The sequence below is a fragment of the Copadichromis virginalis genome, linkage group LG4, assembly GCF_057382275.1.
Source record: "Copadichromis virginalis isolate Kocher_CV1m ecotype Utaka linkage group LG4, C_Virginalis_male_GT1.1, whole genome shotgun sequence".
Lineage (NCBI taxonomy): Eukaryota > Metazoa > Chordata > Actinopteri > Cichliformes > Cichlidae > Copadichromis > Copadichromis virginalis.
The window spans coordinates 6,499,827-6,518,630 of NC_140621.1; the positions used below are offsets into that span (position 1 = coordinate 6,499,827).

The 18,804-nt window shown below is 42.3% G+C and overlaps 1 protein-coding gene across 1 annotated transcript; it reads left to right on the top strand.

Moving 5' to 3' along the window:
• The first annotated feature begins 338 nt into the window (after window positions 1–338).
• On the top strand, window positions 339–18,804 carry LOC146710703 (putative C-type lectin domain family 20 member A). The gene is made up of 6 exons (XM_085453280.1): window positions 339–693; window positions 15,129–15,203; window positions 15,500–15,883; window positions 16,060–16,380; window positions 16,491–16,582; window positions 18,658–18,804. Exons 2-6 carry the CDS (start codon window positions 15,167–15,169, stop codon window positions 18,784–18,786), a joined length of 963 nt encoding a protein of 320 aa, XP_085309406.1. The 5' UTR covers window positions 339–693; window positions 15,129–15,166; the 3' UTR covers window positions 18,787–18,804.

Below are 18,804 nucleotides of genomic sequence, written 5' to 3' on the forward strand. Positions count from 1 at the left end.
TAAAAAATAATTTCACACACACAAAAAAAGAGCTACCACACTGGGAAGGGTGAAGACAACTGGGTTGCCCGGCCCTGGCCACGAGGTGTCCCTTATTTATTTTTCAGGGAGTTGGCAACCCTACAAGTAGGCAGTGTTGGGGAGTAACGGAATACATGTACCGCCGTTACGTATTTAGAATACAAAATATGAGTAACTGTATTCCGTTACAGTTACCGTTTAAAAAGGTGGTATTCAGAATACAGTTACTTTGTTGAAATAAATGGAATACACTGGGGTACTTTCCTGTTTCATTTTGTCGCGGGTCAGGACTGTTTGGGTTTTGTTTGACAGCTACGATCTGTTGTTCCAGGCGGCAGCGTTACGGTTGCCATGGTTACAGGGCGACGCTCTCTCTCTCTGCGACTGTGTGTTTCCTGGGTGAGAGAGCGCCTTTTCGTTGTTGTTGTTGTTGTGCTAAGCTAACAGGCAGAATGCTACAAGCATAGCTCTAAAGAATGTAGCATCATGTTCAGTGTAGTCCGTGCTGCTGGGAGAATGGACTGCCATACACGTTATGTGTCTGTGAGCGCTAGGAGGGAGAAAAAGGGGAGTGGAAAGGTACGAGCAGTCATCGAGCAAAAACGGGAGCTGGAAGCATGTAAATATAATAATAACCACTGCAGCCAAGAAGAGTGCCTGACGAGCCCAGTTGTAAGTAAGCTATTAAGACTCGACTGTACACCGTGTTCGTGTTTTCCTCCGAAAACAACAAGTTCCGTTGGAGCAGCCTTTCAACGCCTCTCTCTGTCTGTCGCAAGAAAAGTTGACCCACACAACAAAGTAGAGCTATTTTTCGGCTACCAGCCGACAGGGACCCCGCCGTATTATACTGGTGTCAAGCCAGCCTCCAATTCGAGACTTGCAGTCAAGCCAGCCTCCAGTTTGTTTTACGTTCCCTGTGTATTCAAAGTATTACGGGAATGGATGTGGAAACCGGATTTCAAAATAAAAGCCAACTTCGAGTGAATTAACAGATATGTTAAGAACATAATAACATATAATTTAGGCTTTTTTTTTTTTACAAACTCTAATGTTAGATCTATATGACACAGCCTTGTACCCTAATTGTGCCCTGTCACTATCAAGGCCATCTTATTTTGGATTTCAAAGTAAAAGCCCTGTGAATCTTCATTTTTGAACTACTCTTTCAATGACTTAATAATGCTCTTAAAAGCAAAAGTCGTATTTCCAAATACTATTTGAACTTTATATCAACACTTTCCAACCACAGTCTTTTTACAGTGATACCATATCAATATCAAGTCAGTCTGATTTTGCCTTATAGTAGTAATGGCCCTTTGAAATTGTCCATAATTGACTTAATCTTCTAACGATTCAAAATGCTCTAAAATGAAAAATTCTTGTTTCCACAGGGTAATTCCACCTTAGATCAACAGTATACAGCCCCACAGTGATACCATATCAATATCAAGTCATTCTGATTATGCCTTCCAAAATAAAAGCCTTTTTAAATTGTCCATAATTGACCTAACTTTCAGTGATTTCAAAATGTTTTAAAATGGAAATTTCCTGTTTCCACAGGGTAATTCCACTCCAGATCAACAGTATACAACCTCACGATGTTACCATATCAATATCAAGACATTCTGATATTGCTTTAAAAAATAAAAGCATTTTCAAACTGCCCATATCTGAGTTGCTCCTGGAACAATTTCAAAATGCTCTAAAATGGCACATTCCTGTTTCCACAGGGTAATTCCACTTTAGATCAACAGTATACAGCCCCACAGTGATACCATATCAATATCAAGTCATTCTGATTATGCCTTCCAAAATAAAAGCCTTTTTAAATTGTCCACAATTGACCTACCTTTCAGTGATTTCAAAATGCTCTAAAATGGAAAATTCCTGTTTCCACAGGGTAATTCCACCTTAGATCAACAGTATACAGCCCCACAGTGATACCATATCAATATCAAGTCATTCTGATTATGCCTTCCAAAATAAATGCCCTTTCAAATTGAGCATATACGGCCTACTTTTTTGACGATTTCAAAATGTTTTTAAACAGAATTTTGCTGTTTCCACAGGATAATTTCACTTTAGTTCAACAGTATACAACCTCACGATGTTACCATATCAATATCAAGTCATTCTGATTTTGCTTTCAAAAATAAAAGCATTTTCAAACTGCCCATATCTGACTTGATCCTGGAACAATTTCAAAATGCTCTAAAATGGAAAATTCCTGTTTCCACAGGGTAATTCCACCTTAGATCAACAGTATACAGCCCCACAGTGATACCATATCAATATCAAGTCATTCTGATTATGCCTTCCAAAATAAAAGCCTTTTTAAATTGTCCATAATTGACCTAACTTTCAGTGATTTCAAAATGCTCTAAAATGGAAATTTCCTGTTTCCACAGGGTAATTCCACTTTAGATCAACAGTATACAGCCCCACAGTGATACCATATTAATATCAAGTCATTCTGATTTTGCCTTCCAAAGTAAAAGCCTTTTCAAATTGTCCAAAATTGACCTAACTTTCAGTGATTTCAAAATGCTCTAAAATGGAAATTGCTGTTTCAACACATATTGGGTTTTCATTGAAAAGCAAAATCAGACTCAATTGATTATGACAGAATTGAATCATAAAGATGATGTAAAAGGAAGCTGAAATTGCCACTAGGTTGTAATTGATAGTACGTTTATATTTTAAGTCTGTGGAAAGATGTCATTCTAAATAAAGAAATTACAAACAGCTTGCAAACCAACCATGACATCTTTCCACAGACTTAAAATATAAACGTACTATCAATTACAACCTAGTGGCAATTTCAGCTTCCTTTTACATCATCTTTATGATTCAATTCTGTCATAATCAATTGAGTCTGATTTTGCTTTTCAATGAAAACCCAATATGTGTTGAAACAGCAATTTCCATTTTAGAGCATTTTGAAATCACTGAAAGTTAGGTCAATTTTGGACAATTTGAAAAGGCTTTTACTTTGGAAGGCAAAATCAGAATGACTTGATATTAATATGGTATCACTGTGGGGCTGTATACTGTTGATCTAAAGTGGAATTACCCTGTGGAAACAGGAAATTTCCATTTTAGAGCATTTTGAAATCACTGAAAGTTAGGTCAATTATGGACAATTTAAAAAGGCTTTTATTTTGGAAGGCATAATCAGAATGACTTGATATTGATATGGTATCACTGTGGGGCTGTATACTGTTGATCTAAGGTGGAATTACCCTGTGGAAACAGGAATTTTCCATTTTAGAGCATTTTGAAATTGTTCCAGGATCAAGTCAGATATGGGCAGTTTGAAAATGCTTTTATTTTTGAAAGCAAAATCAGAATGACTTGATATTGATATGGTAACATCGTGAGGTTGTATACTGTTGAACTAAAGTGAAATTATCCTGTGGAAACAGGAAAATTCTGTTTAAGAACATTTTGAAATCGTCAAAAAAGTAGGCCGTATATGCTCAATTTGAAAGGGCATTTATTTTGGAAGGCATAATCAGAATGACTTGATATTGATATGGTATCACTGTGGGGCTGTATACTGTTGATCTAAGGTGGAATTACCCTGTGGAAACAGGAATTTTCCATTTTAGAGCATTTTGAAATCACTGAAAGTTAGGTCAATTGTGGACAATTTGAAAAGGCTTTTACTTTGGAAGGCAAAATCAGAATGACTTGACATTGATATGGTATCACTGTGGGGCTGTATACTGTTGATCTAAAGTGGAATTACCCTGTGGAAACAGGAATTTTCCATTTTAGAGCATTTTGAAATCACTGAAAGTTAGGTCAATTATGGACAATTTAAAAAGGCTTTTATTTTGGAAGGCATAATCAGAATGACTTGATATTGATATGGTATCACTGTGGGGCTGTATACTGTTGATCTAAAGTGGAATTACCCTGTGGAAACAGGAATGTGCCATTTTAGAGCATTTTGAAATTGTTCCAGGAGCAACTCAGATATGGGCAGTTTGAAAATGCTTTTATTTTTTAAAGCAATATCAGAATGTCTTGATATTGATATGGTAACATCGTGAGGTTGTATACTGTTGATCTGGAGTGGAATTACCCTGTGGAAACAGGAAATTTCCATTTTAAAACATTTTGAAATCACTGAAAGTTAGGTCAATTATGGACAATTTAAAAAGGCTTTTATTTTGGAAGGCATAATCAGAATGACTTGATATTGATATGGTATCACTGTGGGGCTGTATACTGTTGATCTAAGGTGGAATTACCCTGTGGAAACAAGAATTTTTCATTTTAGAGCATTTTGAATCGTTAGAAGATTAAGTCAATTATGGACAATTTCAAAGGGCCATTACTATGAAAGGCAAAATCAGACTGACTTGATATTGATATGGTATCACTGTAAAAAGACTGTGGTTGGAAAGTGTTGATATAAAGTTCAAATAGTATTTGGAAATACGACTTTTGCTTTTAAGAGCATTATTAAGTCATTGAAAGAGTAGTTCAAAAATGAAGATTCACAGGGCTTTTACTTTGAAATCCAAAATAAGATGGCCTTGATAGTGACAGGGCACAATTAGGGTACAAGGCTGTGTCATATAGATCTAACATTAGAGTTTGTAAAAAAAAAAGCCTAAATTATATGTTATTATGTTCTTAACATATCTGTTAATTCACTCGAAGTTGGCTTTTATTTTGAAATCCGGTTTCCACATCCATTCCCGTAATACTTTGAATACACAGGGAACGTAAAACAAACTGGAGGCTGGCTTGACTGCAAGTCTCGAATTGGAGGCTGGCTTGACACCAGTCGTATTATGCTGGGCTTACACTGTGCGATTTTTTCAGTCGCGCGATTCAGCTCCTGCTCAAACTGTACGATTGACTCGCAGGGGTTAGAAGTTCATAGGTCACGATGCAGGGTCTCACACTATACGGCCCGATGCTCTGATGCGACCTGAGTGCTCACACTGTGCGTCCATAAAAATGAAGGTTATAACAGAAATTCTGTCGCTCGCTCTCCCTCTCCGTCTTTCACTCACACAGACACACCACCACCATCAACTTTGCTAAATTGCTAATGAAAAACATTGGTCAGGCAGCTGTGATTGAGCAGCAGTGTCGATCCAACTATTTTCAAGGTTGTTGTGGTCGTGATAATTTTGTGAGGCCACATCGAAAGGGCTCGGATGGTTCTACAGGTTGTGCCTCCATCGCTTGTGTCCAGATCACACGCTGCACTGCCGTGCTACGCCGTCTTTTTCGCTGACATTTGTGTTTGCGCGTGCGCAGTGTGGCAAACTGCGGTGACACCCTCACGACCAAGCGATTGATGATCGGGAGCTGGTCGTGAGGTGTCAATCGCTTCTCGTTACCCCACGTATACTACACGATGCACGACGCACGATGAAGGCCAAAATCGGGCCGATCGCCAAAACGATCGCACGACTCAAAAATCGGCTCAAAATGGGCCAAAAATCGCACAGTGTGAGCCCAGCATTAGTCAGAGGTCCCTTTACTACAGTTCAGAGTCGTGGACCTTCAGTAATAGTAATAAATCACACAGCAATAGTACATTCACATTGTTGTAAAAAGCATGATAATATTGTAGCGGGTCAGGGCTGTTCGGGGTTCTGCTTGTACAGTTATGTTTTGTGTATGTTGCCATGGTGACGGGTGACGCCCTCTCGCTGCGACGGTGTGTCCTTCCGGGGTCAGAGGGCGCCCTATGTGTGTTGTGGTTGCCGCGCTGAGCAGTTAGCTAGTGGCAGTGTGTTCTTCTGCAAATGTAATAAACGGCTGTGCTCCCTGGCTAGCTCACGGGAAGCAAGACCAAACGATACCTCCGTCTCCTCCTTGTCTGAACTCGCCACAATATATTAAGTAATCCAAAGTATTCAGAATACGTTACTGTCATTGAGTAACGGAATAGGTTACAGAATACATTTTGGGGCATGTATTCTGTATTCTGTAATGGAATACATTTTAAAAGTAACCTTCCCAACACTGCAAGTAGGAGTGAACTGCTCTATTAGGGTGATATGGTACTAAGTAGTATTAACAAGATATGATGGGCTTGATTATTTAAGACCTTTTATGTCAGGAAAAGGGTTTTAAATTTGATTCTGGATTCAATAAGGAGCCCAAGAAGGAAAGGAGAAATCCATCCATCTATCTTTCCCTGCTCCCAGATGGCCAAACGCCTCACCCTATCTCTAAGGGAAATGCCAGCCACCCTTTGGAGAGAGCTCATTTCTGCCGCTTACACCCTCGTTCTCATTCTTTCAGTCACTACCCAAAGCTTGTGACTATAGGTGAGGATGGGGACTTAGATCAAGCGGTAAATCAAGAGCTTCGCTTTTGCGGTCAGCTCTCTCTTTACCATGACAGACTGGTACAGCGTCTAAATAGCCATTCACCTGTTACACCGCCTATTTGTCAAGCTTCCTAGTCTCACGTTCAGCTGTTGGAGGGTGAGATCTTCGCTGTGGTATTGATGGTATTTTCCTGGGTATTGATATTGAATCTAACTTAAAGCAACTCTGTTGCTTGTGAAGCTCGCACACAAGAATTTCACTCACATGTACTGTACCAATGTACCTGCACATGTGATGTGACAATAAAAGTGATTTGATTTGATTTAAAATTCGAGTGTCATGATGACTCTACCTAAATCGTGTAATGAATGCTTCAATCTGCTCTCAGATGCTGCTGTTAAATTCAACATCATTTTGGTAGTGTTCTTTTTTTTAAAGACATTTTTAATGAGCACCCGCCAGCTAGGTTTTTCAACTTTTTTATTTCTCATGGTGTCTCATTTTGACACCACTGATCATGCCACTTACCAACAAGTTACACAAGTGACATCAGTGGCACTGTTTACAAGTTTTGGCATACTTAAGGTCCCTGAGTTGTTGACCTGTGGCTTTGTGTTTTATGGATTCATGATGTATTCTTTTGGATTTGTCATAGTATTCATGTTCAAGACTTATTTTGTCCCCTGTTTAAATTAGTGCTTCTGAGTTTGTCATCTTTGCTTTTAGTTCTTGGTTTCTCTTTAGATAAGAAGTTATTTCTGTTTCTGTTTCTGTTAAATGGAATCATCTACATATAGGCAAATAAAAATCTTCAAAATGTAAGAGAACTGTTTTTATTATTATTATTAATTTTGTTAGATTTTTTTAAATATCGGATGTTGGAATTAATTGTATATAACTATAATAAATTTGGTACAAAAAACCGAGAGAGGAATTTAGTTCCTTTTCTGCTGTCAGCTCAGCAGACTGAGGTAGCTCAGTCTGTAGAATTACAGTAGTAACAGGACAGGCTGTCATGTGTAGGCTGTGTGCAGGCAGGAGTGGTGGTAAGGAGGACCCAATGTACAAACACTCTGAGGCAGAAAGTAAACTCAAACTTTGATTTATTGCTAGATGGCAGACAGAGAACTAACAAAACTAAAAATACAAAAACTAAACTGAAAATAACAATAAACTGAACTGACAAGCAGACAGACCACACAGCATGAAATGAGGGTAGATCACAACATAGACAGAGGAAAACACAGAGCTTAAATACACAGAGGGAGCAATCAGGGAATGAGAGACAGGACGAAAACACAGCTGGAACAAATCAGGCCTAGTGAGACAAGGGAAGCAAAACCAGATACATTAACATAGGACACAGACTTTTAAAGTAAAACAGGAAACATAACACAGAGATGCGGACTTAACAAGGGGATACAGCTGACAGGGGAGACAGAGCAACTACGAGCACAGACAGAAACCAGAAGGCAGTACTCTAACAAAGAAACCAAAAGATTAGAAATGATGAATAAGGGCAAAATCAAAGTTAAACAGCAATGACAACTCAAAACTCTGGGTCAATGACCCAAGTCTCCTTTTTTTTTTTTTTTCCTTTCTTGTGTCCCGTTTGGATCTTTAGCCATCAGAATTGTTGTCTTAAGGCCAAGAAAGATGCCAAGCGGATTTATTTTACCAAGTGGATCATCATGGCCTTGCCATATTGGTCCATTTGATTGACCTTTATTATAATTATGAATTTATTTTATTTTCAGTTGCTACAAACGGGACAGACATGACTGGGGGATAGGACAGGGAGAAAGAATGAAAGAAAGAGAGGGAGAGAAAGAAAACCAAAGGGGAGAAGAGACGGTGAGAAGGGGGGGAAGAAAGAAAGAAAAACAAACAAAAAAAACAAAACACCCGGGTCACCTGTATGGAGAAAAAAAACAGAAGAGAAAGCAAACAACAAAGAGCAGCATAAAAAAAACCGGCACCATCACAATAAACTAGCTAGCAGTAGATATCAGTAGATACAAAATAATAAATGATATTGTGCAGCACGCAAGATAGACAGCGCACAATGTGCTTTGAGGCAGCAGCCAAGAAAGCTGTAGTCCGCGTATGTGAATACCCGTGTGTACACCTGTGTGCATACCTGTGTGGATCAGCATGCTTGCATTCCAAAGGTTTCTCCGTGTAACGATCTGCTAGGGAGTGTGGGGAGCCACAGCCCCGTCCTCCAGGGTATGAAGCAGGTATGGAGGAGATCAAAACTCCAGACATCCAGAGGCCCCCAGAACACAAGAGACCAAGGAAGACCAACAGAGGGGCAGCCGCGCCACTGTCCCAGAAAGAGCTGAGGAGAGTCCCAGATGAGGGCTCACTCAGCAGCCGCGGAGCAGAAGCCAGGGGGAGTTGCAGTGACGCGCCCGTGAGCTCCGCCGGCAGCCAGCCGTGCCTGAGTGACCGAGCCCCAGGCCGAGAGGCCGGGGGCACCCCACCTCCGAAGTGGCCCGAGCGAGCCCCAGGCTCCAGGCCCCGATAAGCGGCCGCCAAGGAGTGAGCCGGTGTGTACCCGGACGCCCACCCCCAGACACAAAGAACCACCAACGCACCGACACCTGAGGGAGTCCGCCACTGGCAGGGGAAGTGGTGGTGGGTGGAGATAGGCCTCCAAACCTTGGAGGGCCTGAGATGTCCCCAGAGAGGTGGCGTCTGATACCCAACCTGACATATAGACACAGACATACAGGCACACACAGACACAAACATCCATTCCCACCCTCATGCTCTCATATGCACTTACTCCACACTCAACCAACGTGGAGACAGACATAAAGAGACGTTGTACACACGATCACACTCCCCAAGTGTACTCTACGAACCGGGTCTAGGTACCCTTGCCCCTGGAGGGGGGAACTGCACCCAGACCCAGGTGGTGTTACCCTTTTCCCTGCGGTGGGGGGAGGCAGACCGCCCCGACTCCGCAGCAGCAGGGAGGCCCCACACTCCAGACCGCAGTCGGACGGCCAACTCCTCCTCCTAGCCCCCCCGCTCCAGCAGGCCGCAGAGAACGGGGGTGAGAGAAGACTCCAAACCTCCCTCCACCCGCTCATTGTAGTGTTGATGCATGTGTGTTCTAAGGTGCAATTAAAACCCAGGAGGGCATGGAGCAACTACGAGCACAGACAGAAACCAGAAGGCAGTACTCTAACAAAGAAACCAAAAGATTAGAAATGATGAATAAGGGCAAAATCAAAGTTCAACAGCAATGACAACTCAAAACTCTGGGTCAATGACCCAAGTCTCCTAACACAGGCACAGAGATGAGTCCATAGTCAGAGGCCATAAGATCATTTGTAACCTTCACTAGTGCTGCTTCAGTATTGTGATTACTTCAGATTAATTATTATTCTCATTAATTAATGGGAGTACTTCTTTCAGCAGTCCTGTACTTGGCTCTGACAGACATGTTGATGGCTTGGAGGAAGTGATTGTTGAAGTTAATTAAGAAAGATCAATCAGAGAAAAAGAGTCAAATAAATATCAGTAGCATTAAAGATGTAAAGGATTTATCTGTGGGAGGTTATGAATTTTTTTTGATGGTTAAAATGTTCTTGGGAAACAAATTCATGAAGTGCCAGAACTAGTGATAGTTGGATAATGTAGTGATAAGACTACACACCTTTGGAGCGGGAGTTCAGTTCCCACCCAGTTTCCAGTAAGGGTCCTGGCTAAATCCCCCATGCTAAAAACCAAGCCCTGGAATGGCGTGGCTACATCTGCAGCAGGGACGCAAAACATTTCACTCCATGTTGTACTTTGTATGATTGTGTATGTGACAAATAAGGCTTGTTTGTTAGTTAAATTATAGGATCAACTGAGCGCTGACGTTTTGTCAGCTTACAATTATAATTAGCTACAGTGCTGAAAATAAACCTTTGGTTGGTCTCATTATATTCAATCAGCGATGAATTGTAAGATGTCCGAGCTTTATGGAGGGTTTTTCTTTTTAATAGAGACACTTCTAATTGCTACTTTAGCACTTCTGATTTTATAGTCCAGTAAAGTCACACTAAATACATTCAGCAGCCTCTTTACTAGGTATGCCTCTTCAACTGCTTGTTAATATAAATATCTAATCACCCAATCAAGGGTCAGCATTTAGGCATTTAGACGTGGTGAAGAAAACCTGCTGAAGTTCAAATTAAGCACCAGAAATAAAAGTGATTGAGAGTGACATAGTAGTTTATACCTGACAGGCTGGTCTGAATGTTTCAGAAACTGCTAATCTACTTGGATTCTTTCAGACAATTAGGATTTACTGATGGTCTGAAAAAAAATAAAATCAGTAAGCAGCAGCTTTTCTGGGTAAATTAACCTTGTTGATGTCAGAGGTCAGGCGAGAATGGACAGACTACTTCAAGCTGATAGCAAGGTAACATTAAATCGAATAGCCACTTGTTACAACTGAGGTACAACACTGACCTTGTTGAAGCTATGCCACAAAGCTCTGAAGGCAAAAGGGGGTCCAACCCCATACTAGAAGGTATATAGGCATGTCAACTAAGACAGCCTTACAATATCCAGAGCCTTCAGGAAACTAGCGTGAACCTCCTCCTCCCTAGGGGCCCTGCCACTAATGATTTAACTGCCTGAGAGACCAGGTAACTGTCGGTACCTATAGCTGCCTCTGAAGGCCCATGGGCTACCCAAGCCTGAGCGGACTCCTTCAACCTGATGTTCCCTTCACCTCTGGTGTCCACCATCTGGTTCAGGGATTATTACCATGACGGGCACCAACCACCTTGTGGCTGCAGCTCCTTTAGCAATGGAGGTGCTGAACATGGTTCATTTGTCCCCAGTCTCCCTCAGAATGCTGTTGAAGCTCTGCCGAAGGTAGGAGTTGAAGATCTTGTGGACCAGAGCCTCTGTCATGCGTCCCCAGCACACTCTCACCATACATTTAGGCACGCCAGGTCTATCCATCATCCCTCTCCCACCTGATCCAACTCACCACCAGATTAGGTTAGTAGTTCACAATTAAGCTTCTCTCTTCACCTGAATGTCCGGAACATATGACTGCAGATCTGATGCATCCATCCATCCATCCATCCATCCATCCATCCATCCATCCATCCATCCATCCATCCATCTTCTTCTGTTTATCTGGGGCCGGGTCGCGGGGGCAGCAGCTTAAGCAGAGAAGCCCAGACCTCCCTCCCCCCAGCCACCTCCTCAGCTTATCCAGGGGAATACCAAGGCGTTCCCAGGCCAGCCGAGAGATTTAATCTCTCCAGCGTGTCCTGGGTCTGCCCCGGGGCCTCCTCCCGGTGGGACATGCCGGAATACCTCACCCAGGAGGCGCCGAGGAGGCATCCTTGTCAGATCCCTGAACCACCTCAACTGGCTCCTTCGATGTGGAGGAGCAGCGCCTCTACTCTGAGTCCCTCCCGGATGGCCAAACATCTCACCCTATCTCTAAGGGAGAGGCCAGGCACCCGTCGGTGAAAGCCCATTTCCGCTGCTTGTATCTGCGATCTTGTTCTTTTGGTCACTACCCACAGCTCGTGACTAGAGATGGCACGATACCACTATTTTATGTCCGATACCGATACCGATATCATAAATTTGGATATCTGCCGATACCGATATGAATCCGATATAGTGTTTTTTAATCAACAAAACTGTTTTTTAAAATATCTTGCTGCATTTTGCAAGTCTGCAAGTTCATACTCCAGTTTAAAACAACAACTACACTAAAGCTATTCTGTTATACCTGTATACAAAAAAATATTTCATAGTTCAGCAATACTGATCAATCTAATAAACTTAAACCTACACCATCCTCCCTATTCTGGTATTTTAAAGAGTACTTAGCGTAAATATTAAGCAACCTAACTAATAGGGTTCCAACTCCCAGCAACAACAAAAATAAATAAATAAAAAATAGGGAACCACCCCTCATGCTCCACCTCATGATGCTTAATCGACGTAATCAACCTTAATTTGATGCAGTGTGAAAAAAAATGCACAGAAATCAATTATTTTTCAAGAAATATTAAATAGATTCAACATCTTTCTTCAACAAAATTGCAGACTGCACAGATGGTACCTTCCCAAAGGAAAAAGTACTATAGCTTACTAGGGTATATATATTAGACTTAATAGTTACTATATACAGTAATTGACTTCTATTCATTTTACATCAAATTAAAACTTTGTGTGTCAGATAATTATTTATTAAAAGCTAGACATTTTAAATGAGAATAAGAAAGAAAAGTATGTCTTTGTGCCCCCTTTTCCCTGTTCATGCCCTATCGGCCCCCCTGGCTAAACTTTGCTAGATCCGCCCCTGCACAGTTACCAGCGTCAGCTACGTAGAAAAAGATCCTGGTGTAGAAAGTAATATTAAATACATTCTAACAACAGCTGATCAAGCTTAAACGTGCTGCTGTTGTTCAGCCGCTGGTTTCCTCTTTCTGGTGCAAAGTGGGCCAAAAGCAAACTAGAGACACGGACTAGCGACAGAAAAGCCGATCAGCTGATCGTTTAAGCAGTTTCACGATTGAAGTAGCAGCCGGAGAGCGAGAGGCAGTCGCTCGTTAAGCTTAACGCAGGAATGCTTTACAAACATTCAGAGATGGACTTACACACTTGCTTTACTTCTCTCGGGGATAACTTTGTCGGAGATGAAATGCCGGGTTGCTAGCGAAGCTCCAAATGCTATCCAGACCACCGACAGGTCCCGCATGCCACAGCCGCTCTATCACGTGATGCATACTGCTCCGACTGCTAAGTTCTGAGGTGAGTTACGGCGTGTTGCAAGTTTTGTGAGGTGCTTTCGTGATATTTAATGGATCGGATTACATTTTTTATTTTTCTCCGATATCCGATCCAGTCATTTAGGTCAGTATCGGACCGATACCGATACGTAATATCGGATCGGTCCATCTCTACTCGTGACCATAGGTGAGGGTAGGGACGTAGATCAACCGGTAAATTGAGAGCTTTGCTTTTACACACAGCTCCCTCTTCAACACAACTTCACCACAACTTTATCTTTGAAGATGCCGCCAGTAAGGATGGCTGCCGTCGCTCGGTGTCCTCCTCAACTTTGCATTCTTCTTATGTTCGTTATGTTATTTCTTAGTTTCTTTGCAGCCTGTGATGCTTTTATCCCCTATGATAGACAAACTCTCCTGAACATTCGACAAAACTCAAAAACCAACTTTTTTGTGAATGGTGGTGACTCACCTTTGCTACCTGGGCAGAAGAAACACCGGAGAAAAAGGGGTAAAAGAGCCAGGATTCGGGTCAGGCTGAGAAAAAGACGACATCGCACCCCGCTTGCCAGCATTCTTCTAGCAAACATAAAGTCCTTGGAAAACAAGCTGGATGAACTAAGGGCCAGGATAACTTTCCAAAGGGACATTAAGAACTGCAATGTCTTTGTTTTCACAAACAAAGACATTTCACATTGTCCCTGAGGAGCTCTCCATTAACCGCCGGGACAGAACAAAGGACTCAGGTAAATGTAGGGGAGGTGGCATGTGCGTAATGACCAACAAACGGTGGTGTACTGATGTACAGACAGTTTCGTCAGGGTGTTCTCCTGATTTTGAACACCTCATGATCAGATGCAGACCCTTTTATTTGCCCAGGGAGTTTACAGCGGTATTCTGCACCGGACGAACTGTTTGACATTATCGACCGGCATGAAGCGTTACACCCGGAGGCTGCTTTTATCGTGGCTAACGACTTTAATAAAGCCAACATGAAGAAAGTTCTGCCGAAGTTTTACCAGCATGTAAACTTTCCAACCCGTGGTCACAACACCTTGGACCATGTTTACACTCTGTACGCACATGCCTACAAAGCCCACCCCGACTGGCCTTTGGCAAATCAGAACACTCCTCTGTTCTGCTGCTGCCAGCCTATTGGCAGAGGCTGAAAAGCGACCAGCCCATGACGGTTCAGTTCAACGGTGGACCGACCAATCAGACAGCACCCTGCGTCACTGCTTTAGCATCACAGACTGGGAAATCCGCTGCTGACAACAACATCAACAATTATGCTGATTACGTAACAGACTTTATTCACAAATGCACCAATGACGTTGTACCGAGGGCTATTGTACGAACCTATGCCAACCAGAAGCCGTGGGTTCTGGTTGCAGCTGTCTGGGTGGCTGGTCTCAGACGATCTTGGAGGTGAACCTGCTGGATGTGGAGGTCCTGGGCTGGTGTGGTTACACGAGGTCTGCGGTTGTGAGGCCGGTTGGATGTGCTGCCATATTCTCTGAAACGCCTGTGGAGACGGCTTATGGTTGAGAAATGAACATTCAATGCACGGGCGACAGATCTGGTTGACATTCCTGCTGTCAGCATGCCAATTGCACGCTCCCTCATTGCTTGTGGCATCTGTGGCATTTTGCTGTGAGACAAAACTGCACATTCCAGGGTGGCCTTTTGTTATGGGCAGTCTGAGGTACACCTGTGCACTACTCATGATGTCAGATCAGCATCCTGATGTGGCACACCTGTGAGGTGGGATGGATTATCTCAATATAGCAGATGTGCCCACTACCACACATTTGGACTGATTTGTGACCACTGTTTGGGAGGGATGGTTATATTGTGTATCTGGAATGAATTTTAGGTCTCTACGTCCATCCCATGGGGAATGGGAGCAGTAACTAAGGTGTTGCGTTTATATTTTTGTTGAGTGTACAATACATAGTACACCCTTTACTAAGCTATGAGTTTCAGTGCGGTACTGTTACAGTATATATTTTTACTTCCCCCACAGAAAATATCATACCGGAACAGTGTGTCTAACACTGCATCATGAAAGAGACTACAGTTATGATGATGCTCCTGTCAGGTCAGTTTGAATTATTTATTTCCACTTCATTTATTTTCATTGTTTTAATTGCACAAAGAAAACAAAATGTGTGCATTTGTCTATGATTTTTTGACCACAAATTATAAATTGAGTTTGTTTTCAAATGCTTCGAAGCGCACATTTGTGGTCAGTGATTTGACTGCACTCTGACATGTCACCCATTTTAGCTGTTTTTGCTACTAAAGACACCAAACTAAAAAAATTAATTATGTGTGTGTGTGTGTGTGTGTGTGTGTGTGTGTGTGTGTGTGTGTGTGCACATATCATTTCCACAGGACTGTTTTACTTACCTGGCTATTTTCCTCATCTTTACAACCTTGTTGAATATGGAAGAGACTGGACCAGAGCTCAGGAATACTGCAGGAACAAGTATACTGACCTAGCCATTGTACATAATGAGCAAGACTTGGCTAAACTGAGGAACCTCACAGAAGGGTTTTCTAATGTGTGGATTGGACTTATACCTGACACTGAAGCATGGAAGTGGTCTCTGGAAAACCAGGATTACTATGGTGAAGGGGAGACTGAGTTCAGGATGTGGAATGACGAGGAACCCAATGGTTTAGGACACCATAAAGTTTGTGCAGCAATGCTTAAAAATGGGAAATGGGCAGATGTAGAATGCAACAGCCAACTGCCATTCTTCTGCTACAATAAAAGTAATTAAATACAATATGCATACTGTATATCAGTGTCCTGATTATTATCATGACTATCATTGTAATCTCAAATGGAGGTGATGAATAAGTAACACAGATGTATAGTTCATTTGCATTCTTTGGCTGAGCAGTGAAGTTAGACCCTTACTTATGTTTCTTTGCTCAAATGTTTTCAGACCCATCACGCTTCATATTTGTGAATATGAGTAACACCTGGGAGGATGCTCAGAGCTACTGCAGAAAGAACCACACTGACCTTGCCAGTGTGAGAAACCAATCTGAGAATGAAGAGCTGAAAAAGATAACAGTGAGTTCCTACACGTGGATTGGACTATACAGAAATTCCTGGAAGTGGTCGGATGGAACTGCACAGTTATTACACAACTGGGCTCCTGATAAACCATCCAAGATAGCCACAGATGCATGTGGGACTATATTTAAAGGCAAGTGGGTCAACTATCATTGCGGTGCAAACTGGTACTTTGTCTGTTATACTGGTGAGTTCTGATTTTACTGTATTTTTAATATATTCTGATATTTTCTTTAGTCTCAGAAGATCGTTACATCACAGCATTTTTTTTCCCTCATTCTTTTTTTATAAACTCAGCACTCAGGGAGAGGAAGGTGCTGAAGATTAAGCTGAAGAAAACTGACCCCTCTGTGGAAATGGAGGACCTGGAGGAGGAAATCTTGGAAAAGGTCATACCTGAGTTTCAAATAATATTTACCTATAATGAAAAAAATAAACGTTTTACTCAAAGAAAGTCTTTATAACAGGTATGTGATATCAAAAATAAGACTGACAGCAAAACCGACATGAAATGAATCTTTTTTAAATAGATGAATATAGTAATAAAAATAATGATAATTCAAAATGTTATCAGGTGCCTCAGCATTTTTCAATTTAACGCAGTTAGCAGATCACAAAATATGTGCCCAAAACTGAAATCTGGGGCCACTTCCTGTATTGCAAGTGGCAACAAGGACCAGAGACAGTTCAGTGCATACTGCATTGCAGTCTTCAACATCTAAGTGAAATGCTTAAGGTCTTCTTGAGACTTTAGGATGAGAGTGAGTCCAGTCCAGTTTATTGTTCAGATAAACACCAAGGTACCTGTAGCTGTCCACAGCCTCAATGTCCATACCTTGGATGTTATTTGTGCCTGCGGAAGTCTACCACCAGCTCCTTGGTTTTATTAGTGTTGATCTGGAGGTAGCTCAGCTGGCACCACTCCACAAAGTCTAGGGTCAGATCTCTGTACTCCTTGTCGTCCCCATCAGTGATGAGGCCGACTATTGCAGAGTCATCAGAGAACTTCTGCAGGAAGCACTGGGTGGAGTTGTGGGTTAAGTCTGCAGTGTAGATGGTGAAGAGAAACGGAGCCAGAACCGTTCCCGTTCCCTGTGGGGCCCCCGTACTGCAGACGACCCTGTCCGACACACAGCCCTGAGTTCTCACATACTGTGGTCCGTCGATGAGGTAGTCCAAAATCCAGGTAGAGAGGTGATGGTCCACACCTGAGTTCTCCAGCTTGTCCTTCAGGACTGTGGGCAGGACGGTGTTGAAGGCACTGGAGAAATCAAAGAACATGATTCTCACAGTGCTTCCAGCGGTCTCCAGGTGAGAGAGGGAACGATGCATGAGGTGAATGACGGCATCATCCGCTCCAATGCCAGGCTGGTAGCCAAACTGAAGAGGGCCCAGTGATGAGATCACCAGGTGCCAAAGCTGAGCCAGGACCAGCCGCTCCAGGGTCTTCATCAGGTGGGATGTCAGAGCCACTGGCCTGTAGCTGTTGAGGTCCTTGGGGCATGAGGTCTTTGGCACTGGTACAACATAGGAGGTTTTTACAGAGCTGTGGGACTCTCCCCAGCCTCAGGCTCAGGTTGAAGACGCACTCCATCACCCAACACAGTTGGTCTGCGCAGGACCTGACAACCTTTGAGCTGATACCATCTGGACCCGCTAACTTCCTGGCTTTAATCCTCCTCATTTCCCTCCTAACCTGGGTGGTGAGAAAGACAGGCTGGAGCCTTGTGTTGAGTTGTTTTGGATGCTGTTGTTGGGGATGGAGAGGAGTGAGCAGGGTGAGTAGAGGAGGTGTGAAGTGTCAGAGGTGGAACAGCAGCAGTGGGGGTGGGTGAGTTGAAGACTGCCTCATGGATGTGAAGCTAGTCAGAGCCTTTAACACTGTCTTATTTTGACTGAGCATAAAGATATGAATCGTAAGTGGGAAATAGATACCAATTAACACCTCACCATAAAAAAAGATCAGAATAGAGGTGGAAACCGTTCGTGAACCCCTAAGGGGAAACCACACCTATGCACGGCACAGGGGATTTGCCTCCAGTTGTGGTGTGCATTGAGGAAGGCAACATATTTTACACGTTTTCTTCATTTCGTCACTTTTTTTATTCATAGATCTGGGCAAACTGCACAATAAAGCTTATTTGAAAAGTCCAGTATTTGAAAAGTAAAATCTTACTGCTAAAAATACAAAACTGAGTTTAGTAATAATCTTTTTATAGAAGCCAACTAAAATATTGAAGAACAAACATTATTTACTGAAAATGTACTTAAAGTACAGTTTTGTTAATGTGTAGAAAGTGATATTTAAATGTCATCATTATAATTACATGTTCATCAAGTGATGAAGCTCTTTCTTTACCTCTAGGTAAATGATTTATTAAAACGTTTTCCCACAGACAAGTCTCATTAATCAGAGATATTTAAAGATTCAACAGGATATTAATGAAGCATTTATGTTTCACAGTTCAGACAGAGACTGACAGAGCATGGCCTGAGTGGAGTCTTCAAACTACAATGGGTGAAGCAGCCTGATGGGAAGAAGCATGTTGAAGAAGAGGAGGAAGTAAAAGAGGCAAACTGTGGGGTCAAATAAAACATTTCATTATCCACA

Coding starts and splice junctions, on each gene's coding strand:
- LOC146710703 (XM_085453280.1), top strand. CDS start 15,167: ATGAAAGAGACTACAGTTATGATGATGCTCCTGTCAG. Junction 15,204..15,499: donor TATGATGATGCTCCTGTCAG/GTCAGTTTGAAT, acceptor TCATTTCCACAG/GACTGTTTTACTTACCTGGC. Junction 16,381..16,490: donor GTACTTTGTCTGTTATACTG/GTGAGTTCTGAT, acceptor TTATAAACTCAG/CACTCAGGGAGAGGAAGGTG.